The 25,976-nt window shown below is 40.8% G+C and overlaps 2 protein-coding genes across 6 annotated transcripts; both read left to right on the top strand.

The window, feature by feature from the left end:
* Nucleotides 1-405: 405 nt before the first annotated feature.
* Nucleotides 406-15,813, top strand: LOC118393013 (zinc finger protein 462-like). Of its 4 annotated transcripts, none has more exons than XM_035785143.2 (12): nucleotides 406-710; nucleotides 4,365-4,429; nucleotides 5,502-5,545; nucleotides 5,781-11,824; nucleotides 11,927-12,204; nucleotides 12,635-12,753; nucleotides 12,949-13,098; nucleotides 13,379-13,628; nucleotides 13,897-14,033; nucleotides 14,197-14,420; nucleotides 14,632-15,232; nucleotides 15,339-15,813. In XM_035785143.2, exons 3-12 carry the CDS (start codon nucleotides 5,536-5,538, stop codon nucleotides 15,464-15,466), a joined length of 7,941 nt encoding a protein of 2,646 aa, XP_035641036.1. In that variant the 5' UTR covers nucleotides 406-710; nucleotides 4,365-4,429; nucleotides 5,502-5,535; the 3' UTR covers nucleotides 15,467-15,813. The 4 variants fall into 4 exon arrangements, with proteins under 4 accessions (XP_035641036.1, XP_052317309.1, XP_052317312.1 ...); XM_052461349.1 differs by having other exon boundaries at nucleotides 5,497-5,545; XM_052461350.1 differs by lacking the exon at nucleotides 406-710 and adding an exon at nucleotides 864-959 and having other exon boundaries at nucleotides 5,497-5,545.
* Nucleotides 15,814-16,314: 501 nt separating this feature from the next.
* Nucleotides 16,315-25,897, top strand: mfsd10 (major facilitator superfamily domain containing 10). Of its 2 annotated transcripts, none has more exons than XM_035785142.2 (13): nucleotides 16,315-16,472; nucleotides 20,053-20,220; nucleotides 20,737-20,833; nucleotides 21,094-21,197; nucleotides 21,402-21,560; nucleotides 21,789-21,977; nucleotides 22,200-22,314; nucleotides 23,744-23,855; nucleotides 23,990-24,098; nucleotides 24,219-24,309; nucleotides 24,404-24,451; nucleotides 24,560-24,649; nucleotides 24,785-25,897. In XM_035785142.2, exons 2-13 carry the CDS (start codon nucleotides 20,074-20,076, stop codon nucleotides 24,886-24,888), a joined length of 1,365 nt encoding a protein of 454 aa, XP_035641035.1. In that variant the 5' UTR covers nucleotides 16,315-16,472; nucleotides 20,053-20,073; the 3' UTR covers nucleotides 24,889-25,897. The 2 variants fall into 2 exon arrangements, with proteins under 2 accessions (XP_035641035.1, XP_035641034.1); XM_035785141.2 differs by having other exon boundaries at nucleotides 16,316-16,472; nucleotides 20,049-20,220.
* The last annotated feature ends 79 nt before the right edge of the window (nucleotides 25,898-25,976 follow it).

Here is a 25,976-nt window from a genome sequence, read left to right as displayed (position 1 = left end):
CCTTTGATCAAATGATTTCAGTAAAGTTCATGTGGTTGACATGTCGGAAATGTTTTATAATCATAATGCAACACACTTTGAAAGGCTGTGTATAATGATGGTCAACAACTTGACAAAAGTGATCCACTCCAATGCGCCCAATGAGAGAAGTTTCCTTAATTGTTAATTTTCTCAAAATCTAAAGACACAACCTAGATTTGAGCCAATGTTTTAAAGTAGTTGAACATATTATTACTCCAAACAAGTGAAAGTGGCAAACTGACACGTTTTTATTTTCGTCAAAAAAACTTTCCTTCGAAGGTATGTCTTTGAGTTTGACGGCATGCACATGCGCAGTTCGGCGTGAGAGACCGTTTTAACGCATGCGCTTAGCTAGGCAACGTCGCCATGACATCGCCTACAAGCGTTATCGGGGATTTCTATTGGAGAAGCAGTTTCTGCCTATCTTCATGATTGTACTGTCTTTGGCTTTATCGTTATCGTTGATTGACAGATTTATTTGCACTGCACGCCACCCCCTGGCACTATCGCGACTGCTAAATTGTTTTATGTGTAGCCCCTCGACCCCGGCGTTGCTGGTTGTCAGACGGAAGAGGACACATGAGGTTGTTGTAGGAGCGGGAAAAAATGGCGACGAACATCGACTACAGAGCTAACACATTGAGGAATCGAAAAATAGTCTGAGTCTCACCGATTCTCTGTGGAAAAGTGTGAGTAGGCTATTCAATCTATTCCATTAACGTCTTTGTAAATGTTCATTGCGGGACACGTTTTGTAGTTTTTGCTTCGTAACATTTTTCATATTTCTGAACTGGATCAATAGAAAGGCAAAGGGGGTTCCGATTCCACTCCCCATGCAATTTTAGTTCCTGTTCGACAAGTGACAGAGCTGGGACCGAAATGGTGTAAACTTGATTGTTCACAAGTTTGATTCTAATAAATGCAGCAAGTGTTATTTGGTAAGTCTGTGCAGTTATCAGAGTTTGCTATATGTTATCAGGGGTTGCATTTAAGAGACAATCTAGATATATAATGTCAATGCAGCCAGAGCTCAGCTCAAGCTTTGGCTACCTTGCTAATACTGTTGTGTTTAAGCGAATTACCCATTCTAGTATAAGGCTGCAAATGTCCAAATATTCTAGTTCACAATTTCAGAGGTGTTGTCTCGCATGTAACGGATTGTGTGCTGAAGTGTCTTGTCCTTTGATCTATTGCTGGGTTGAGGATTTCAAAGGAAAGATCAACTGACATTTTGTGGTTAATCATTTTGTGGTCCTCTTCGATCTGAGGACGAGGCTTATAAACATGCAATGTCTGAAGACACACTGTGGCCACTTAGGTGTGATTGCAAAGCAATACACAACTCTCGATTTCTTACATACTCATATTATTATTTGATTTATTCTGCTCGCTCTAGCCCTTAATAACGACTTTAGCTATTAACGCAAAACCAATTTCCAAATGTGCAGACTGACAAAAGTATTTTTGATAGCATAAATACTTTTTTAACTACAACAAAATGTAAATGTGTTCCCAATATATTTCAATGGCAATAAATGTGCCAGAGATTTACATCGGAACATTTAGGTGTATCTCCTCCTACACTATTTAAACGATCAACTTCGAGATGTTCAGACTGACCCAATATAGATTGTTTGCATGCAAGAATGTTGATAACATTTGTACTTTCTTAACTACAAACATGACACATATTAATAAACGCTCCATGGGCTTGAATGGGAAGTATTTGGATTTGACAAATACACCATTTCAGCTATCAATGCCAAACTAACATTGAGATGTTCAGACTGACCCAACTAAATCCTAAACTTTGATCAACTATAACTATACAAATGTGCATAAATTAGCATAAAATAACTCACCAACAGTAACTTTTCAACTATACAAATGTAGATAAACCAGCTTTCAAATGTTAATTTACATATTAGAACAAATACCAACTCTAACCCTATCAGCTAAAAACACGAAACCAACTTTCAAATGTGCAAGACAGCCCCAACTTAAATTGTTTAAGAAATTATTTTTGATAGCATCCATACTTTTTGTACTAGAACAATATTTAAATGCGCTCCCAATGCATTTCAATGGCAATAAAAGGGCCATAGACTTACATGGGGAACATTTTGGCACGCATCTCCACTTACACGTTTAAGCTATCAACACCAAACCAACATTGAGATGTTCAGACTGACCCAAATTAGATTGCTTGCATTCAGATTCTTTATACTTTTTAACTATAACGGTTTTAAATTTGCTAAAATTAACATCACGTGCGCGGCAAAATACATTTAGAAATGTATGTTATTCAATTATTGCGTCAACGAGCGTCTGCGTTGCCAGGGGCTAAAATAGAAGTCCTTTCTATATCTGACACGGATCGCGCTGCAAGTTCTGCCTCTCCCATCTCATTGGTTTATAGAAGCAGGTACCCATGTGCCATCTACTCATTAGTTATACCCACGTGGGTGATTGAAAGACGAACTTTGTTGCCGGTCGTCGTGGTAATACTATGAAAGTTTAGATTCCAATCACCATTTAATTTCAAAGATTAAATATGCCTGGAAGGAGGAGAGATGACTTGCAACGATTCGGTTGACCATTTTATGTGTGGATTAATTGTCGGAGTAGAGGACCTTGTGCATTTCAGGTAAAATAACAACTCAATGTTTATATCCCAGGACAAATTTAGCTAGCAACAGCAAGCTAGCTAAATAGGACAAATTAGCTAGCAAGTGCAAGCTAACTAGCTAAATTGCCATAAATGTTTAATGCTTCTCGACCTGTCCCCAAATTAATGTCGATATTTGGACCTGCGTTTCGTGATCATGCTTGGTGTAGGGGGACAAAATTAATTTATGCACGACAGCGCATGCGCGCAGCCGGTTTGGGTTCCGTGTTAGAATCACAGTAATACAGTGGTAGCTATTTAAAATGGTCCTGCTCCAATTAAGCTACAAGACCAACTTTAAAACATTCAAGCTATCCTAACTTCAAATTATTTAAGGTTTTTATTAACTATATACATTTAGCATAAAATAACTTACCAACAGTAACTCTTGAACTTTTCAAGCTAGAGACACCAAACCAACTTTATCATGTTCGTGCTATCCTATCAATCAATCGACCCTTCACAAACTAGCATGCACACCATATGGAAATTTTATTTATTTATTTGTAATAATGACAATTACAACAATACTGAATTAACACTTATTTTAACTTAATATAAAACATCAATAAAATCAAATTAGCCTCAAATAAATAATGAAACATGTTCAATTTGGTTTAAATAATGCAAAAACAACGTTTTGGAGAAGAAAGGAATATGTGCCATGTAAAAATGTGTGCTATGTAAAAAAAACTAACGTTTAAGTTCCTTGCTCAGAACATGAAAACATATGAAAGTTGGTGGTTCCTTTTAACATGAGACTTCAATATTCCAAGGTAAGAGGTTTTAGGTTGTAGTTAAAATAGTATTTATAGGACTATTTCTCTCTATACCATTTGTATTTCATATACCTTTAACTATTGGATGTTCTTATAGGCACTATGGTATTGCCAGTGTAACAGTATAGCTTCCGTCCCTCTCCTCGCCCCTACCTGGGCTCGAACCAGGAACACATCGACAACAGCCACATTCGAAGCATCGTTACCCATCGCTCCACAAAAGCCGGGGCCGTTGCAGCGCAGGGGGAATAACTACTCCAAATCTAAAAGCGAGTGACGTTTGAAACAATATTGGCGCACACCCAGCTAACTAGCTAGCTATTTCACATTGGTTACACCAGCCATTAGGCTGATAGGCTTGAAGTCATAAACAGCGATGTGCTTTCGAAGAGCTGCTGGCAAAACGCACGAAAGTGCTGTTATAATGAATGATTACGGGCCTGCTGCTGCTCAGTTAGACTGCTCTATCAAATCAGACTTAATTATAACATAATAACACACAGAAATACGAGCCTTTGGTCATTAATATGATCGAATCCGGAAACTATCATTTCGAGAAAAAAAATGTTTATTTCAGTGAAACACGGAACCGTTAGGTATTTTATCTAACGGGTGGCATCCCGAAGTCTAAATATTCTTGTTGCATTGCACAATCTTGAATGTTATGCCATAATTACGTAAAATTCGGGCAAATTAGTTCGCAGTGAGCCAGGCAGCCCAAACTGTTGCATATACCCTGACTCTGCGTGCAATGAACGCAAGAGAAATTACAATTTCACCTGGCTAATATTGCCTGCTAAACTGTATTAGTAGTTATTATGATTGATTGCTTTTTATAAGATAAGTTTAATGCTAGCTAGCAATTTACCTTGGCTTCTACTGCATTCGCTTAACAGGAAGGCTACTCGTGGAGTGCAAGTTTACTGTGCGGTTGCAAGATTGGAACCCCTGACCTGACAAGGTGAAAATCTATCGTTTTGCCCCTAAACAAGGCAGTTAACCCACAGTTCCTAGGCCTTCATTGAAAATAAGAATGTGTTCTTAACTGACTTGCCTAGTTAAATTAAGGTATAACGGATTTCCGATTGTTATGAACTTGAAATTTGCCCTAATTAATCGGCCATTCTGATTAATCGGTCAACCTCTAGTTTGGGGTTTTAGGCTGGGTTTCTGTACAGCACTTTGAGATATCAGCTGATGTACGAAGGGCTATATAATACATTCATTTGATTTGATTACTGCTGTCACTCACAACTATTTCACAACCATAAATACTTCAAGACCAGCAAGCACACCACATTTACTTCAGTAATTTTCATTTTCTAATTTTGTGTTTGTTTATGAATGCATGGAGTCAATTATAGCTGGTTGGATTAATGTATGCCTATGGTAAAATATGGCCTAGGCTATGTAGTGTGTTTTGCCTACATTACACTTGCCTTTCTGGAGTCACCTTATGTCTTGGTTCTTCAGGTCTTAAAGTTGGGCTATTAAAATAGTTATGTGCTTTTCCAAGAGGACATTCAGAGCTCATCATCTTAAGATGCAGTTGATTATGGTTATAATGACACCATTCTTGTGTGTTGATAAGCTAAAAGTCACTACTTTTTCAGTAATGAGAATGTGATATTGTGCACAGAGACAGAACTATAAGAATATCACTAGCAAACCATACGTTTTAAGTCTCGACCTGTGACTGTACTTGTGTAGCAACACTTTTCAGTGTGACTAACTGTGCTTACAATTTATTAAATGTATACATGACAGTGAACTTGTGGTACTTCCTGCAAAAATGTTATATTCAGATCAGCTATAGGTCTAAATCCTATTCAGATAAATTACACCTATTGTCTTATTAAGTCATTTGGATCAGTTATGGAGTCACCTAGTTGTGGAGAAGTTGGTAAATGTCTCTCCTTTTATCAGTTTTTTTGCATTTTGCATGTTTAGTCTGGTTTTGCTTGTGTTATGTGAGACAATGTCATCAAATTATTATGCTCCCCCATATGTTTCTCTCCCATTTGTCAGTAAAGTTCTGGGATCAAGAAACTCGCAGAGCCAGGGGAGATGGAGGAAGGTATGACTTGTTGTTCTTCTTATTTTTGACTTGTATACTCTGTAAAATAATTCTGCCAACAGCCTACCCCATAATACAAGTTGTTAACTGGAGAATGGTGAACTCTATCACCTGCCTTTTTAGGTGCTTGGTTGGTCTGATAATAGTTAGATACATAGCACATGTAATAATTCATATCTGATACATGTATTATTCTGCAGTTGTATAGATTAAAAGCTCTTTTATACACCTACAGATTCCGGGCACCTCGACAAGTCTGATCAAATGACCCACGGTCAACCAGCCTCTCAACAATCCATGTCTCCAAGTCAGTCATTCCAGTGTAACCATTGTGTCCTCCTATTCAAATCAAAATATTTCCTCCTGGAACACATGAAGAAGGTGCATGGCGTTGATGTGGATCCTTCACAAAATGATGGGAGTTCTAATCCCTCAGAGAGTTCCACACAACCTCACAGTAGCACTCTCTACAACAATTCAGAGGAGAGTTTTTCTTGCCGGCATTGTATGTTTACATCTTCCAGTTGGCCTGTTATTATCAAACATGAAAGAACAAATCACAAGGTTTCGGTAAAGGGTCCTGGTAAGGGCAGGACCCTGAAAACACAGAAACTGTATTTAGGGGGCAAGCTGCTTAATGTCAAAGTGCCACTGCCAGGGAATAAGAACCAACACAATGTGTCAAGACTCCAATGCAAACAAGGGGAAGTGGGGAGACTGAATTTCCCCAAATCCAAGTCTACCTCAAAAACCATAAACATTCCTAGCTCTAGTCTATTGCTGGAGAACCTGCAAACTCAAGTGGGATCCTCTGAAAATATTTCCAAATTCAAAATTGCGCATGGGTCATCTTTACATTCCTCACAACTGAAGTTGCCCAACCTCTCAAGGCCATCACGTGCGCATGATGTGACCCTCGTGTCACATGCGCCTTTCCTTAGCTATGACCACGACGGTGGTAAAGGTGTCTCTAAAGTAACTGAAGAGAGATCTCATACAGAAAGTGAACAGAAGGGCTCTCACTGCTGCTCACTCTGCAACTTTTCTGCAACTTGGCTAGAAGATCTTTACACTCACCAGCGAAGTGAGCACAGTTACCTTTTTTACAGCATGGGGCTAAGTCTGCTGGACGGAACAGCGACAGAACAGCGGGATCCAAAACCTGAAACGTATAATGAAATGCCACTAACAGAGCCATTGGCTAATGCCACCAAGAAGAGGATGCATGATGACACTGCTTTGAGTCCTGCTAAGAAAAAGATCAAAACGAGCCCTGAAAGTACAGTCATCCAAAGCAAGCTGTCAGGGGGCACTGCGTTCACCTTTGAGGTTAGCGAGGATGAAGAGGAGGGGGATGCCTGGAGAACTGAACTAGATGCCTCAGGAACTGAAAAAGATGAGCACGATCAATTGGAAAATAGAGAAAGCAGGGACAAACACAAAATACATTATCGTTGCAAACATTGTGACTACAATCACAGGTCATCTCGCAGTTTGAGCACCCATTACCAGAGAATGCACCCATACATCAGGTATGACTTTCAGTACATCATTAATCCAGATGATTGGACTGCCACCTTCCGTTGCTTGGAGTGTCCTGTTGAGTTTGCCACCCCTGATGACCTCAAGAAGCACTATAGGGATCATCACCCAGAAGCTCCAGATGTGTTCATGATGCGATCAGATCAGCTTGATTTGGTGTACAAGTGCTTTGCCTGCCCATTCACCATTTCTAATGGCAAATACTTGAAACCCCATTACAAAAACAAACATCCAAAACTGAAAATGAGCAGTCCTTTAATGTACTGCAGTTTTACTGCCAAGCCTTCTAAAGACAAACCCTCTAAATCACATTTAGGGCAAACTTCCAGCCTAAAGAATGCAGAGGTTGTCTCTCCTGAGAGTTATCTGACCACATGTAAAGAAACTGTTCATATCAACTCTATACCCCCAAAAGAATGTTCTGCTTCCATGGGAGTGGATGAGGAACTGTACCACTGCAAACATTGTGCCTTCAGCAATAAGTCAGTGGTTGTTGTGCTTGCCCACTTCCAAAAAAGCCATCCGAAGGCAGGATTGACAATTGATGACATAAAACAAGAATCTCTTGCCAATTCCAGGGAAGCTAAGGACGAAACACAGTCGTCTCCTCAAAATATGGTTTTGGAACCATTCAAACTCCCAGAAGTAAAGTCCCCCAACACGTCCCTCTTTAAACCCGATGTTGCACAGGATGATGTAGAGAACGTGTTTTTCTGCCAGCAATGCAACTATGGCAACCTCACAGTGAGGGGGGTGTTGAATCACCAAAGGTCAAGACACAGTGATCTCAATGCTACTGTTGAACAGATCCATTTCCATACTGCGGAGGTTCATAGTCAAAGCAAAGTGTCACAGGGCATAGGAAAAGTCTCACATAGCACTCCCCTCCAAAATGATTTAGCACAGGAACATGTTATAAAGCCATTCAAACTCCCAGAAGTTAAGTCTCCTAACACATCCCCTCCCATATCCAATGTTTCGCAGGCAGATGAGAGTTTGTATTTCTGCCAGTTTTGTGGCTATTGCAACCCCACAGTGAGAGGCGTTATGAATCATCAGAAGTTGAGACACAGTACTCGTAAGTCAACTGCTGAACGGATCATTAAACATACTGCTGCGATTCGTAGCAACCCCAAAGTGAGAGGGGTTTTGAATCATCAGAAGTTAAGACACAGTACTCGTAAGTCGACTGCTAAACGGATCATTAAACATACTGCTGCGATTCGTAGCAACCACAAATTGAGAGGGGTTTTGAATCATCAGAAGTTAAGACGGAGTCATCTCAAGGTGACTGCTAATAAGGTCATCAAGCACACTGCTGAGGCTCATGTTCAAAGTGAAAAGCTTCAGTCTACTGGATTTGACTCATCAAACTCTTCTCTCAAATCCACTGTTGAGAACGAGATAGCTGACTTGTTTTTTTGCCAGTACTGCAACTATGGCAACCCCAGAGCTATAGGGGTTTTGAATCATCAGAAATTAAGACATCGTTGTCTTCAGACATCAACTAGTCAGATCATTCAATATACATCTGAGCTTCGTAGTCAGAAAGATAAACCTCAGTCTGCTGGATTTGACTCCTCTCTCCTCACATCTGATATTGGAAATGAGGCAGGTAACTTGTTTTTCTGCCAATTTTGCAACTATGGGCATCCCTCAATGAGAGGAATGTTGAATCATCAAAAGAGAAGACACAGTGAACTCCAAACAACACCTGGCGACATCTTCAGGCATACTGCTGAGGTTGGAGGGCAAACCGAAGAATCCAAAAAGTCTAAGGGAGTCAACTTGACAAAGTCTTCTCACATCTTACCTCTTCCTCTTGTGACAGAAGAGGCTGTGTTATTCTGTCAGCTTTGCAACTATAGCAATCGAACCATGAGGGTGGTTGTGGAACATCAAAGGAAAAGACACCCAGATCTTAAAGCAACTGCTAAACAAATCCTTGAATATACCGCTATGATTTTGTCCCAAACTAGCAAATCGCCTAACTCCTCTTTCTTAACATCTGATGTTGTCCAAGAAGAGTTAGATAAGTTCTTCTGCCAATATTGTGACTATAACAATCCCACAGTGAGGGGGATTTTTAATCATCAAAGTAAAATGCATTGTGATCTCGAAACAAATGCTGCGCAGATCTTAAGGCATACTGTTGTCGTCCGAGGGCAAACTAAAAAATCTCAGCCAAAAGCAGTGAACTCGCCTCACCTCTTGTCTCATCCTCTTTTGAAGGACGAGGTTGAACACGTGTTTTTCTGTCAGCTTTGCAACTATAGCAATTCAACGGTGATGGGGGTTTTGAATCATAAAAGGAAAAGACACCTTGATATGAAGCCAACTGCTAAGCAAATCCTTGAATATACTGCTACTGTTTTGGGGCAAATGAGCAAATCCCACCCAGTACGAAGAAACTCGCTAAACTCATCCCAAGAAGAAGAGAGAAAGTTGTTTTACTGCCAGCATTGTGACTATGACAATCCGACAGTTAGGGGGGTTTTGAATCATCAAAAATTAAGACATGGTGATCTGAAGGGAACTGCGGATCAGGTTGTCAGATATACTGCAATTGTTCCCGGCCCAAATAAAAAATCAACAATGCAACAGCCTAACAGGTCCTCCATGAAAGCCTCACAATCTCGCAAGCAGAAAGCTGCACTGCTCAGGTCCTTGAAGTGCCGCAAATGCTCTTATACAACTCCCCATATATATCTTTTGAAAAGACATCTGAGGAATAACCACCAAGAGAAAGCCCCAATCACTACGATTATACATTGGGCTTACCAAGATGGCCATTTACAGGAAGGTTATCACTGTGAGTGGTGTGCTTGTTCACATACTGATGCGAAGGGACTCCTCCGGCACTACCGGCAACGTCATCCAGATAAAAAAACTGGACTTGAATCCATCATCCTGAGGTTACATGCCGGCCCTAAGACTTCTCGATCTAAAAAGACGAAGCCTAACCCAGAACACAATGAAAAACATGATCAGATTATCCTCAGGTTTGGGGATGTTCCAAAGACCACTTCATCTTTTCAGACCGGAGGAGGTGACACACAAGTCTATCCATGCAGAGCGTGTCCCTTTAAGGCTACTTCCATGGGGGGTATAAGCAGCCACTACCATGCAGTTCATCCATGGTCTGTCAAGGAAGGTGGGTCTGTGTTAGATGTCATTAGTAGTAGGCAGACCCAAGAACCGGAGGTCCATGAACAGCTTGATGTTCATGAAACCTTGAGTTCAAGCGAGACATATAGGTGCCCTGTCTGTTCCGGAGAGTTCAACAACCTCCATGGTATGTCTACTCATTGTGGAAAGAAACATCCGGAATATGATTTGAAAGTCCATGAACAGCTTGGTGTTCATGAAACTCCAAAGCCAAACCAGCGATATAGGTGCCCTGTCTGTTCTGGAGAGTTCAACAACCTCCATGGTATGTTAACTCATTGTGGTAAGAAACATCCGGAATATGATACATCAACTTATGAAAGTGAACCTGAAGCGGAACCTAGTACAAGTGAGGGGACATTGGTATTCAAGTGTTCAATCTGTCCGTATGTGAACTCTCACTCTCATGGTGTTCTAACTCACTGCCAGATGAGGCATCCAGCCGTCAAAGCCAGAACTGAGAGACTTGAACAAGAAATTGTGCACTTCACTGACCCAAATGAATGCCTGAAAGTCCGATCGGGTAAGCGGATGGGATTGGCAGGCTTCCGGTGCAATATGTGTCCAGTCATCCATGCAAAATTCAAGAAGTTGAAGGCTCACTATGAGATGGATCACAAACGATCTGTCGCAAATATATTCAAACCAGCTTTGAAACAATCCGCTGCCATTAAAAAACAATTGCTCTCCAAATACAGAGGCTCCCAGACCTCAATTGCCCAGGCTGCCATTTTAAAAAATGGGAAATCCATCATGGTCAAGTGCCACCTTTGCAAGTATCTTTGCGCCACTAAAAAGGGCCTTGCCTGTCATCTTCGCATTAACCACAGTACAGTGGCTCCAATTGAGGACAAAGAGTTTTCCTACAAGTGTGCACTGTGCTCGTATACAACTTTGATTTGTAAATACCTTGCAGCCCACTATAGGAGGCAACATGGCAATGCTGCTTTCACCAACCACTTTGTTCCAGCATTCAGACCTCACCGCATTCTTCCAAACTCACCGGACCATAAGGCTTCTTTGAGTCAGGAAACCAAATCACCTGGTGAGAAGATAAGCTGTTCTCGCTGTTTTTTCCAATGTCTTAGTGAAAAAGGCCTGGTCTCCCATTATGCGATTTGCCACCCAGGAGTCTCTCCCAGCAAGCACAAATCTAGCAAACTTAGCCCGAATAACACAGTGCAGTCTCCCCCCAAGCCTAGAAGTCATCCCCAGCAACATAAACCTGTATGCAAATTATTTGATCCACAATGTGAGAAAGGCAAAGCATTGCATCCAGTTAAATGCAAGAAATGCGTGAAGTTATCTTTCAACTCAAATCTGCTGCTAAGTATCCACTACACCAATTTCCACAATGAAGATTTCACACAAGACTTCACTATACTTTCAAAGACTTCAGAGGATGGCACAGAGTTCTACAGATGTGGATACTGTAACCTCCAAATCCAGGGCAGTGCGGATCTCTGCTCCCATCTCGACCATCATAGTGAGGAGTTTCAGAAGCTGACAAATGGACAGAAGAGGAAACAACGCCTCAGTGACCCACCGCCAAAGACCAAGCCTGTTAAGGTAAGTGGCACATAATGCAATAAAGTGCAACCCTATGCATTTTGCCCTTTATGTAGCCTATGTGATCCTCAACCTTAATCATTTATTTTTGTCTTTCAACAGGAAAGACAAGAACTGCCCGAGGTTCTGACAGCAGAAGAATCGGACAGTCATTGGATTGTGACAAAGGTGGAATCTGTTACAACAGGGATGGGTCCACTGGTGTCTCCTTCCCCTGTCCCATCGACAACAGAACCAGGGGGGGGGTCAGTAGGAGAGGAGTGCAACCACTGCGGGCGAACTTTCATGTCTTTGAAAGGTTTACGCTCACATGAGCGGAGCCATGCAGCTACAGCAGCGCTCAAACGGCTGGACAATGTACCTCATCAACAGAAGCAGATGTGAGAGGAAGAGATTTCTATTGTATATTTAAGCAATAAGGTCCAAGGGGGGGGCGATTTTGATTTGATATATGGCCAATATATCACAGCTAAGGGCTGTTCTTAAACACGACCCAACGCGGAGTGCATGGATACGGCCCTTAGCTGTGGTATATTGGCCATATACCACAAACCCCTGAGGTGCCTTATTGCTATTGTAAACTATTTACCAATGTAATTAGAGCAGTAAATATGTTTTGTTATTCTCGTGGTATACAGTCTGATATATCAGCATTCAGAGCATGAACCACTCAGAGGGGAGTATTTATAGTATGTGATTGATTCTTTCTTGTAATGTTACCTTAGGTACCACCATACAACATTATTTCTTGTTTGTATATAAACCAACTGGATAAATCAATTTGTGAAATGTCTGCTATTGTCTCTTCAGGTTTGACCGCCATATTAGACATCGACCCGGGACCATCAGACCCTTCCACTGTGGGCTCTGTCGTTACAGAACTACCATATTGAGCCTCTTGAAGAATCATCTGCTCAAAGTACATGGCGGTGAGACAACCTTACTGCTACAGCACAGAGACAACCTTACTGCTACAGCACACTGTCATTGTCACAACTTTTCAAAGGCTTAAGAAAAAATGTATCTCTGTCAATTTGACAGAATCTGATACTGTATGAAATGACAAAAGCTGTGGAAAACATCTTAAACCTGTTTGCTTTTTTTAATCTGTCTTGCTGGAGTAGCTCAGGACCCATCCAAGAACCTCCCTTCCTCCTTGACCGGTAGCGAGAACAAGGAACACACCCTGAGGGCCGCTGAAGAGACCCAGAACCTGCTAGAACCTCAAGAAGGCAACCAAATGTCTGATTCTGAGGAATCAGACCTCACTGAAAGCAAGTGTTCCCTTTTACATGAATTGTTTAGGATTTGAATTATTAAACTTCATGATTCGAACACTTCCTCTAAAATATGCAAATGTGTTATGCAGCATACAGAGAAGACAATCAGTATAGCTATACAAACCCACATTTTTGAAAATGCATTGTCTTGTATATATACTCCTCAAGAGTATTTTGCCATTAGCACCTCCCCTACCTTTCTGTAAATCAGAGAAGTCATCTGCTGAGTGTCAATGTAATGTGGTACTAATATCCAGTGTATTTTCCGTTACAGAACCAGTATACTCGGAGCCCCCAGATGTCCAGAGACAGCTCAACCACTACAGGCAGGTGGCTCAGGCCAAGGCCTCCAGCAGCCTTCCAAGCCCACAGACCACCAGGACCACTCAAGATGGCTTACTCGTCTGTGAGTTTTGTATCTACACCTCAACACACATCAAGAGTATGCGTCGACACTACATAAATCGCCACAATGGGAAAAGGCTTGTGAGGTGCAAGGACTGCTCATTTTTCACAGGCTTCAGGTAATATATTATTTCCAGAAGAATTTGCTCAAATGCCCATGCTTGCCTTTGCTGTGTCATATTTGTTGCTTAGTATACATATTATTGCTATGTCTAAAGAATACTGATTGAACAAGAAGCACCTGTGACACCTAGTATTGCTACATTAACTGACTCTTTAAATGATGTACAAATGCTTCTTGGTCTCAATTGTTGCCATCTATTAAGCCTCCGTATGATATATTGCCAAATTTGTGATACCATTTTTTTCTCTGAATACTTACATTAGGAAGAAGTTGGATATGCACATAGAGACGGCACATGCCGGTAGCCCAACAGAAGCTCATAAGGAGCTACACTGCCCTCTCTGTCTTTACCACACCAAAAACAAAAACTGCATGATCGACCACATTGTCCTCCATCGTGGTAGGTGTTCTTGTGGTATTGTTCAAATAAATCCATGCTTTATTCATCATGACACTCATTAGACACCTTTTATGGCTGTCTACCATTTATTCTGTCTTCTACTTGTCAGTACCACACCCAGACTTTACACTGCTGATCCTGGTTTGTTAATTTTTTTAAACAGAGCAGCCAGTGGCCCCTATAGAGGTGCGTCGTCCGAAGCTGTCACGATATCTCGAGGGCATCGTGTTCCGCTGCCACAAGTGCACCTTCACCAGTTCCAGTGACAAGAAACTGCTACTGCACATGCTCAAGCACGACGATATCAAGCCCTACAAATGCAGACTGTGCTACTTCGACTGCACACAGCTGAGCGAATTGGAGGCACACCTGTGCGATAAACACCAGGTTAGTGTTCTAGCTACACTCTCCTTACACCCCCTCAATCATGACTCCCATGTTAACTAGACTGTGGCTCTAAACAGAAACGGCTCCTAAGGCACAGAGGACTGTGCCTTAGGATTTAAGACTTGATGTATCAAGTCTTCTCCGTTGAGTCATTTGTCCTTCTGTAGCTGATGTAAATATGTAATCTTCCTTGTGGTGTTCTCTCCGGGAGGTTGTGAGGAACCATGAGCTGGTGGGACAGGTCCATCTGGAGGAACTGGAAACAAGACTGAGCAGAGTCAACGGGGAGGGAGAACAATTCATGGACTGTGAGGAGACCCAAGGGCAACAAGATGAGGTGAACAAAGATGGCGATAAGGAGGTGACAGAGAACACAGCCCAAAACAGTGAATTCCAGGATTTTAGTGATGACGAGAACCAAGAGGGACAATATAAGCAATCCCATGAGAAGGTAGAGGAACATTTCATGGACTGTGAGGAGGAGAACCAAGAACCTGGAGAGATGGACATAGAAGAACAAAACATCCAATATCATGAGATGTCAGTGCTTAAAGATGAAGCCTGCAACTATCACAAGATGCCAGTGTTTGAAAATGAAGAGGGCAAAGAGGAAATGCACAGTAATCATGGTGCGACACAGGAAAATGAGGAGGCAGTGAAGACTGACCGTCTAAAACCTGAGTGCGATAATAAACCGGAGCAAGGGTCTGAACAGGATGAAAAATATGAAGAAAACCCCAAGAGTGGCGAGAAGCAAGATCACGAGGTGGAGGAAAACAACAAGGAAAATGGCAACATATCTTCACCAAAAGGTAAGTCAATTTTGACACGAAACTATTGACATCCAATTAATCAAACTGTTTCTGGTTCCCTGTCAGATGTTTAACTTTGCTTCTTATTCTGTTATCATTCCTGTAGATGCCTCCACTACCCTGAAGATAATTCCAGTGACCAGAAATGAGAAAGCACTTTCCTGCGAGCTCTGTGGTCGGACTCTCATGAACAGCACTGACCTGGAACGGCATGTGATGCGCCATGGCTTGTAACTCTGTGTTGGTGCAACTGATGATGATGTATTGATACTGAGGGTGTTGCTGCTTAGAAATGGGAGACATGTCATAAGAGGGCTGCTTTTAACAGCAAGCTGATTATGTAAAGTTCAATTGAATAATGTTTTATTGTCACTTGTTGCATACTGTTTCCACCTGTAACTAACTATTCTTGACTGGAGACACTGCAGCTATTGTTGTAAAGGACAGTCTTTTATTATTGTATATTATGTCATGCCAGAATGACTGTTCACATTTCCAACATATTGTCTGTTTTGATGCTTTGTAAATATGTTGATCTTGTTGTCTTTTAACATTTCTGTAATAAATGACTTTATCCTAGAGCTATTCTATTTCATAGCTATTTCATTTGTGAAAACGCTTTTCCTCATTTTTAGGGATATGAACTATTCCTGAACCAATCAAGACAAAACCTTTTAAAGGAGGACAAAGCAATGATAAAATCATTGACTAGGGAAAGAAGTGCAATAGTTTTTGTAAATATGTACAATGAATGGTGGATAGTGGCAACAGCTCCTGTGAATCTGCATTGACTTCACAAATTCTTACGTATTATTTTTCTCATACAAGTAGCCACAGTTTGTTCATAGCTGGGCCCAGTATCCCAAAAGCATCTAGAGGCTAAGTGAATCGTAAGAACCATTGAGATTGATGGTGCTAACGAAATGTATGCCTTTGGGAAACTGGACGCAGGGCGTTTAAACATGCGCGGTTGTAAGCGGCTCATGGGGACGTCCCTATCCGATTAAAGTTTAAATGTAAAATGGTAAAGTATGACGTCGCAAAGATTCCGCATAGAACTGACATGCATGGGTCAGTGGAGGCCTTGCTTCTGTGCGCATACGTCACAATCTTGTCATCGTAAACGATAAATGAAACAAGACACCGCTTCCTGGTCCAGTCAGTTTGAGACTTCGAGAATCAGATGAGTTCACAACCCTAAAGCAAGCTGCTCGCAAATTGATATGCCACTGGATTTAGGGTAAGTAAAATGCATATGAAAAATGTATGGGGAATCTCCATGCATGGCTGATCACATTGTAACAACTAAACTCAACTCTATGCTGAAGGAAGTTTCTGATGAACCGTTGGAGTTCATCAGAAACCATTGCACTTCTTTCCCTAGTCAATGATTTTAGCATTGAGTTTATTCAGCTATAACAAACTTTGATTACAATAACTTAATTAATGTGCTCACTACTTTAGGATGCAATGTCTACTACCCCTGTTTCCATTTGCGATACATTAACATTTTGAGTACTTTATTAAAACGCATTTTATCCATAGGCTAAGCCTACAAAGTTGGTTAACACCCATCTTCTGTCTAATGTCATGTGTCTGTCACACGTAATAATATCCATATAATTCCAATCTTCAAATGTAGTCCGGTTTTGAGTGTATTCGGTCATGAATGGAATTATATTATTTCCTACTTCCTCGAACATTGTCTTGCCTCACCACCTTGTTTTGTCGTTAACTCATTCTCTGTTAAGAGACTTGCACATCCACCGTCCAGCGAGGACGACTGAATAAGGATGTAAACAAGCATTTCCCTAACCGATTCAAATCAACCACGATTTACCGTGGAGCTGAGCGGCGACTAGTGTGGCCAGACTGGAGCTCCGACGTCATTATCAAAAACTACAATTTCAGCACCCAAAGAATAGCCCGCAATTACACACGACATTGTTGATAACTTCATCTCTGAATAATGTTTATTTGATATGATAGTGTTTTGCTTTTGTTGTTTTGTTTGCTTTTCATGTATTCATGTGTATGTATATATATCTATAGCCCATATACTGAACAAAAAAATCAACGCAACGATTTTACGGAGTTGCAATTCATATAACGAAATCGGTCAATTGAAATAAATAATGCCCTAATCTCTGGATTTCACATTCCTGGGCAGGGGTTCAGCCATGGGTGGGCCCTGGATGGCATAGGCTCCACCCACTGGGGAGCCAGGCCCAGCCAATCAGAATGAGTTTCCCCCCCCCAAAAGGGCTTTATTACAGACAGAAATACTCCTCAGCACCCCTCCACCCCCCTCAGGTGTAGAATCCGGATGTGGAGGTCCTTGTGCTGGTGTGGTTACACATGAGGCCAATTGGACACACTGCCAAATTCTCTGCAGTCAGCATGCCAATTGCATGCTCCCTCAACTTGAGACATCAGTGGCGTTCTGTTGTGACAAAACTGCACATTTTAGAGTGGCCTTTTATTGTCCCCAGCACAAGGTGCACCTGTGCACCTTCATGTGCCACACCTCTGGTGGATGGATTATCTTGGCAAAGAAGAAATGCTCACTAACAAGGATGTAAACAAATTTGTGCGTATGGAAAATGTCTGGATTATTATTATTTTTTTCCAGCTAATGAAACATGGGACCAACACTTTACATGTTGCGTTTACATTTTTGTTCAGTGTAATTGTTTATTGATGTGGTCATGCAGGGCTCATCAGTGAAAGAGACTGGGTCTTAGCATGACTCCCTGCTTAAATAAAAAGTTAAATAAATCTAGCCTTAATCGTAGTATACCCTTCAGGGCAGGAGACTGGGAGATTTAGGATGGCATTGACATTGGAGAGCTGCAATTCTTATGACATGTGAAGGCCCACTAAGTTGCTGGCATTTCTTGTCAAGTTGTGTTGGTTTATTGTAGTGAACACCTACCTACCTGCCTTATGCGCTTGTCATCATGTGCGGTTGCATCCTCTCCATACACCATAATGTCAACATATACAGCAACTCCAGGGCAGACAGTCAGGATGGTGGACATGATTTTCTGGAAAAAGCAATGTGCCAGCGTAACCTGAACAGCATAAGAGTGCACCAGATCATCCCCCAAATCCAATTCTTCCTTTGGCCGCCTTTCCTTCCAGTTCTCTGCTGCCAATGACTGGAACGAACTGCAAAAATCACTGAAGCTGAAGACTCGTATCTCCCTCACTAGCTTTAAGCACCAGCTGTCAGAGCTGCTCACAGATCACTGCACCTGTACATAGCCCATCTGTTAATAGCACATCCAACTACCTCATCCCCATACTGTATTTATTTATTTATCTTGCTCCTTTGCACTCCAGTATCTCTAGTTGCACATTCATCTTCTGCACATCTACCATTCCAGTGTTTAATTGCTATATTGTAATAACCCTAACCCTTTGCCACCATGGCCTATTTATTGCCTTGCCTCCCTTATCCTACTTCATTTGCACATACTGAATATAGACTTTTTCAACTGTATTATTTATTGACTGTATGTTTGTTTATCCCATGTGTAACACTGATGTTGTATGTGTCGAACTGCTTTGCTTTATCTTGGCCAGGTCGCAGTTGCAAATGAGAACTTGTTCTCAACTAGCCTACCTGGTTAAATAAATAACAAATGTGCATTATGAATGCAGTGAGCCAGCAGAAGGTCATGTTAGATTCAGGCACCCATATCGGAATAGCCATGAATCAACGCTCACTTGTAAATGATAAGGAGGTGTTTTTAGAGCCCTATCCTGGAGGTATACCGTGGGGTGTAGATCTAGGGAGAGGGTGTCAGAGTCGTGGGTTGGATTATCTTCCCTTTCATTGGAGCCCCCGAGTTGCTTCCTTGATCTTCAGAGGCTTGTGACTTGGAGTACTTGGTGTTGCCAAGCTGTCTGTTGTCTTTTCTATATCCAGACAAAGGAGATGGAGTGTAATTATGGTAGGTATATTGGATTCCCAACGTAGTTGAATTGCACAAAAACAGTCTAGAGTACAGGTCATAACAGTACATAAATCTGAAAGATGTCTAATTTAAAGCATATATACAGGTGTTTAAACAACCATTTAATGGTATTGAGGCAGCCATATTCGATTTTGGACGCTATATTGGATTTGGAGTGAAATCTAGGGGGGGTCCCTAATGTAATTGCAAGAGTATGGGCTAAACAAAAAAGACAGTTTTCAGTGTCTTAGAGCTGATTTAGATTACAATAGCCACAACATCAAAAGATGTGTAACTGTATGTATTTTGTATATTAATCAGATACCAAAAAGTAAAGCTTACATTGATCATAAATATTCATACTTGATATTTCCACCTATTGTATTTCTTTGTTTACGGGTCTATCTTTTCAAAATGAATTAAGATCTAATGCTGTTTGTTTATGTAGTGCAGACAACTGAACTGACTACTTAAATTTCAAATATTTGCAATATCAGAGCTTGTAATATTGGGTTACATGTGGCCCATCCTCCCTCCAGCCAGGCATTATTCTGCACTTTTTTAGTTTAAGGGGTGTCACGATCTATCAATTTAACCACTTTTGCAGTAAACTATTTTTGCACAACCATCCATTTCAATAATGGTAGACATAAGAGACATGGTTGTGTTTTGTTCTACTGCGGTTTGGGGATCTCAAACTATATCCTGTTTTGAGGACTGGCCGCTAGCCGGGTAGTAGTTCAGTGCCATTTCGACTTCAAAAAACTTCGTATTAACATCTCCATTAGGCGCTGACACCCATGTATGCATCCCATACAATTATCATTTTAAAAAATCCTGTGTTTTTGTTTAAGGAAGGAGTTTAAGCAGAAAGGAGCAATGTCAAGTGAAACGAGATCTGAAGAGGCCGTTGGCTCCTCAAGAGTCATTAAGAGTGTTTTCTTTGCCCTCCTCTTGGACTTACTGGGATTCACCCTGATCCTACCTCTCCTCCCATCTATACTGGACCACTATGGCCAAACAGAGGTAAGTGCTCATGTTTGTCTGAGCTCAGTGAGCTGTCCTTTTTATTACAGTTTAACATTTCAGCCAACTTTAAAGTTACCCATGATGCATCACGGTCATCACGGTTTTTAATTATCTGGAACATGGCCAATGTCTGTTAATAGTAAATGTGAGCTCCCCTCTTAAAATCTAAATAGTTTTCCTCCCCATCATTATCATAATTAATTAAATACTTTAATTTCATTGTACTATATTGTGAAAGACGAGCATTGTATTTGCAATAATGTTGGGTTATCAATGCAATTTTCCATTTTGGTAATATGCCAACTCCAGAAACTGACATTTGATGCGTTTCTTTGTACACAGAATTTGGGGCCTCACTCTAGGGAGGACAAGGCATGCTTTGTGTGATTAAACCTTTCCATGAGACAGAGTAACAAAATGACACACTTGTCAGCTGATCGAGTGTGTGAAATTTATCAGATTCAGATCTTGCACTCATTTGTAAAAAATATTTTCACGTTTTCCCCCTAACAGGACGGTGTCTATCAGTCACTTCAGAGCATTGTGGACTGGTTCAGGGAAGCTGTCGGAGTTCCGATGGAAACTAAATACAACAGTGTCCTCTTTGGAGGTACAGTAACACAACACACTTTATTTAACTACATGTGGTTGTTACAGTTGAGTAAAATATTTTGATGTCTATATTTAGACAAATGGCATTGTTCAAAATAGTAGCTTGTCTTGTGAATGCCAGAAATAGTGTGGTGTCTGTGTATTAAAATGTGTGACTTAAAATTGACCAGATGTTGTGTTACGTCTTAAAATTTGCCAGAACGCTCAACCAGAAAGGACCATAATCACAGATTATGCTCTCTACATTCTATTGTTCAGGTCTGATTGGATCACTCTTCTCTCTGCTGCAGTTCGTGTCGTCCCCTTTAACTGGGGCTGCATCGGATCATTACGGCAGAAAACCGCTACTCATTCTTACCACAGTTTGTGCAATGTTATAGAAATGCAGTTGATTTAAATAAGTGACTTGCCATTTAAGAATATTTCTATTGCTTTTTCATGGCTATGAAACTGGTTAACATATCAGTACATATCTTGGGCAACTCTCTGTCCATTTCGGTGAGTTATTTGCCCACTTTGCCAGCCTGATTTGATATGGTTTTAATTGGTATTTTTTTGTGTTCCAGTTGGGATTGATGTCTTCCTATGCAGTCTGGGCAGTTTCCCGTAGTTTCAGCATGTTCCTTTTGTCTCGGGTGATTGGGGGTATTTGCAAGGGTAATGTGAGCCTCTGCACTGCCATGATTGCTGACCTTCCTTGCCCGAAGGCACGAAACAAGGGAATGGTAAGCACTGTGCATAAAGCTCATGCTATGATTTAAAAAAAAAAGACATACAGTAAAGTATATGCCATTCAGGATTGAAAGATCTTGATTGAAAGGAGATTGATAATTTAGGAGTATGATTAACCACGGACCATGCGCTCTGTATTGCACTAATACACTAGTTGGTCTTTCTTTAGGCCTCGTGTATGCATTCTTTTAATTTGGCAATGCATATTTTGTTGTTGTTAGATGATGGTTGGAATTGCCTTCTCTTTGGGATTCACGGTAGGCCCACTGATGGGGGCCTACTTTGCCATTAACTCCAGTAAGGAGGAGGTATTCTACCATGGCCCAGCTGTACTGGCCCTGGTCTTCAGTGCTGCTGACCTACTCTTCATCATTGTTATGCTGCCAGAGACCCTGCCAGAGCAGAACAAGGTGCGATTTCATTGGTATACCTCTTAGGAGAAACTGAAAACGGCACACTCGAAACTCATCACAGGTTGGGCAGTGTGCTTCATTGCACAGAAAGTAAAAGCCTTGGTCACTCACTTATCTTCTCCCAGTAATGTTTTAATGCAATGATACTATACACAGTGTTTAATCCATATTAGTAAGCGTTTCTGTTTATTATTTCTGACAAGACTGGTATCTGCTCAGACCCAGGTTTCCTCAGTGACCTCTGGGATCCAGGAATCAGGAGATCTTCTCAACCCAGTGGCTCTGTTCCATTTCTCTGCCCTCACAAGGACAGAGGACCCACCCTCTAAAGAGAGTGAGTACATATTGATTTATGTGATATTTGTACAGTATGAAATAATTGTCAAACTATACACGGAACAAAAATAAACGCAACATACAACTATTTCATAGATTTTAGTGAGTTGCTGTTCATATAAGGAATCAGTCAATTGAAATACATTCATTAGGCCCTAATCTATGGATTTCACCTGATGAAATACAGATATCCATCTGTTGTTTACATACCCCCAAAAAAAGCTAGGGCCGTGGATCAGAAAACCAGTCAGTATCTAGTGTGACTACCATTTGCCTAATGCAACGCAACACATCTCCTTCACATAGATCAGGCTATTGATTGTGGCCTGTGGAATGTTGTCCCACTCTTCAATGGCTGTGCGAAGCTGCTGGATATTGGCGGGAAATGGAACACACTATCGTACACGTCAATCCAGAGCATCCCAAACATGTTCAATGGGTGACATGTCTGGTGAGTATGCAGGCTGGAAGAACTAGAACATTTTCAGCTTTGAGTAATTGTGTACAGATTCTTGCGACATGGGGTCGTGAATTATCATGCTGAAACATGAGGTGGTAGTGGCGGATGAATGGCACGACAATGAGCCTCCAGGATCTCGTCATGGTATCTCTGTGTATTCAAATCACCATTAATAAAATGCAATTGTGTTTGTTGTCCGTAGCTTATGCCTGTCCCTACCATAACCCTACAGCCACCATGAGGCACTCTGTTCACAACGCTGACGTCGGGCAAACTGTTCAGTTACAACGCCAAACTGCAGTGGTTACAAGTGGTCTGCAGTTATTGAAGCCGGTTGGATGTACTGCCAAATTCTCTAAAACAATGTTGGAGGCGATTTATAGAAGAGAAATTAACATTCAAAACTCTGGCAACAGCTCTGGTGGACATTCCTGCAGTCAGCATGCCAATTGCATGCTCCCTCAACTTGAGACATCTGTGGCATTGTGTTGTGTGACAACTGCACATTTTTAGAATGGCCTTTTATTGTCCCCAGCACAATGTGCACCTGTGTAATGATCATGCTGTTTAATCATCTGCTTGATATGCCACACCTGTCAGGTGGATGGATTATCTTGGCAAAGGAGCAACTCTCACTAACAGGGATGTAACCAAATTTGTGCTCAACATTTGAGAGAAATAAGATTTTTGTTCATATGTAACATTTCTGGAATCTTTTATTTCAGCTCATGAAACATGGGATCAACACTTTACATGTTGTGTTTATTTTTGTTCAGTATAAAATATCTATGAATATACAGTAATATATAAAGACCCGCTAGTCTGTATAATGTTTATCTTGTCAAGATCTATGCTTAGTAAGATGGACAATAATCTATTGAAAGTACTTAATAATAACCAAAATATTGTGTTGAAATGTACCACAAAGCCTTTTTTATTTGTCCCCGTTTTTTCTCTTGGACAACAGAAATGCAGAATCTGAAAGTGTTGGGCCTCATTTACTTCACATATCTCTTCCTCTTCTCTGGTCTTGAGTTTACATTGAGTTTCCTCACCCATCAACGGTTCCAGTTTACAAGGTATGGGTTTAGGGACAAAGGTCAATCCTCAGTCTATTTAGCTCCCTACACTCCAATTTATTTGAATCTGTTCAACCAAAAAGAGGCTACCTTAACTCCTTCAAATGTGCTACGATACTCTTACATTTTTGCAGCATGCAGCAGGGTAAGATGTTCTTCTTCATGGGTATCACCATGGCACTGATCCAAGGAGGATATGCCCGTAGGATCAAACCAGGGCATCACATCAGGACTGTTCGTCTGGTAAATATCGTACTCATTACTACATGGCTAAGAAATCAGCATCAAGAAATCGTTTAAATAGTCAAGATTAGCTCTGGTATAAAAAATGTTGCCAAAGTCGGTATTCTTAATGTATTTTAGGCAATCATATTACTGATTCCAGCATTTGCTCTCATTGGACTGGCATGGAATTTGAAGATGGTTTACATAGGTTTGATTTTATACTCATTTGGTAAGTTTTCATATCTTCAAAGTTCATTTAAAAAAATAAACTAAGTATATCCCTGAGGTGATTTTCCTTTACTCAAACATCTTCTTTGTCACAGCTGCTGCCATTGTTGTCCCTTGTTTGACAACGCTGGTTTCAGATCATGGTAAGATTTCTAACTGTACTATCATAACCACTATGCCCTCTCTTAGATACGCACACACACTCAAATCAAATCATTGTGTCATTGTGTAACATGAAACTCCTCTTCTAGGTTCAGCCAATCAGAAGGGCACAGTGATGGGAATCCTACGTAGTTTAGGAGCCCTGGCTCGAGCACTGGGCCCCATAGTGGCATCCTCAGGTGACTTGCTGCATTGAATGTCACATTTTGTAACCGGGCAGAAAAATATTATGTCAGTTGTTAAAGGCTGTGATTTGTGAATAATTTGAATTTCATAACATTTCTGCTGAATGTCTATTTTTATTTTTTTTGCAGTTTACTGGATTGCTGGAGCAGAGACCTGCTTCATTATCAGCTCAACTTCTTTCATCATACCTCTGGTTTTACTGAGAAGACTGGGAGGGCTCAAACAAGAGTGAAGAGGGTGCTAACAAGCCTTAACACAGGAGCGTTAAAGGGTTCCACCACGACAGACTGTTTCAGAGATACTCCAGACAGCTTTGATATGGTTTTGTTCATTGTTATTTCATTTGTTTACATTTGCTTGGAATGCAAGCTATGAGACAATAAGTACATATATCATTTACAAATTGTGGTAATATTTTTACATTTTTTTATAAGTAGTCCATGTATTTTCTTCTCTCTAACCACAAAGCCTTGGCAAAAGATACCGTTACGCTTGTCTACACTGAGCTGCACTGAGGTAGAATTGCAATCACCCTTTTCCTCCTCATACTAGCCAGCAGTAGCCACCGCAGCCATTATCGTAAAACTAGCAGTATTTCAATCTTCTCGATGGAGCAGTGTTGATAAAGGTAGGATTTGGAGAACAGTCACATATCCCATCCCTGCATTGAGGTACGTTTTCCGACCACATCTCGCGCTGGCTCCACTGTGTCTTAATGTAACCATGATTGCGTTCCGACCTCAGTGCAGCTCGGTGTAAACAAGCCTTGCCATGTAAAATTGGCTTTGTATTTTGGTTTCTGATGTTATACCGTTGAAGTATGTCATATCCAGATTTTTAAAAAGAAAGAAAATATTCTCTCAACGTAACAAAGTATCTTGTAGAAATTAAATGACAGCATCCAAAATACATTCAATTATGACATTTAGGACTAGCTCATACATTAAAAGGTAGAGCCTGATTGTATCTGTTGACTTTTGCATATGCTAATGTTTCTGTCAGAGCTCTGTAATAGAACTCTATAATCAGACATGATTTGTTATAATACTATGCTTGATATTGTTGAGTAACACTATGGGAGTATATTTGAGGTACTATTTGTTTATTACTTAAGAAGAGTAAATCAATGAGCTGTTACAATTAAAACATAACATTATTTTTAAATCAATTTAATGTAGTATCAGTATTGAGATTATTCAAAATATCTTAATCTATATTAAAAAAGCTCTGAGTTTGTGTGATATTGTGTTGCCTTGCCCTTTATGCTATATACTCTTATTTACCACACAATGATCATGCAACATAATATATGCCATTTAG

The sequence above is a fragment of the Oncorhynchus keta genome, chromosome 14 (genome assembly GCF_023373465.1).
Source record: "Oncorhynchus keta strain PuntledgeMale-10-30-2019 chromosome 14, Oket_V2, whole genome shotgun sequence".
In the NCBI taxonomy this organism is placed as follows: domain Eukaryota; kingdom Metazoa; phylum Chordata; class Actinopteri; order Salmoniformes; family Salmonidae; genus Oncorhynchus; species Oncorhynchus keta.
Note: the sequence above shows the minus strand (reverse complement) of the source record. Positions and strands in the feature narration are given on the sequence as shown.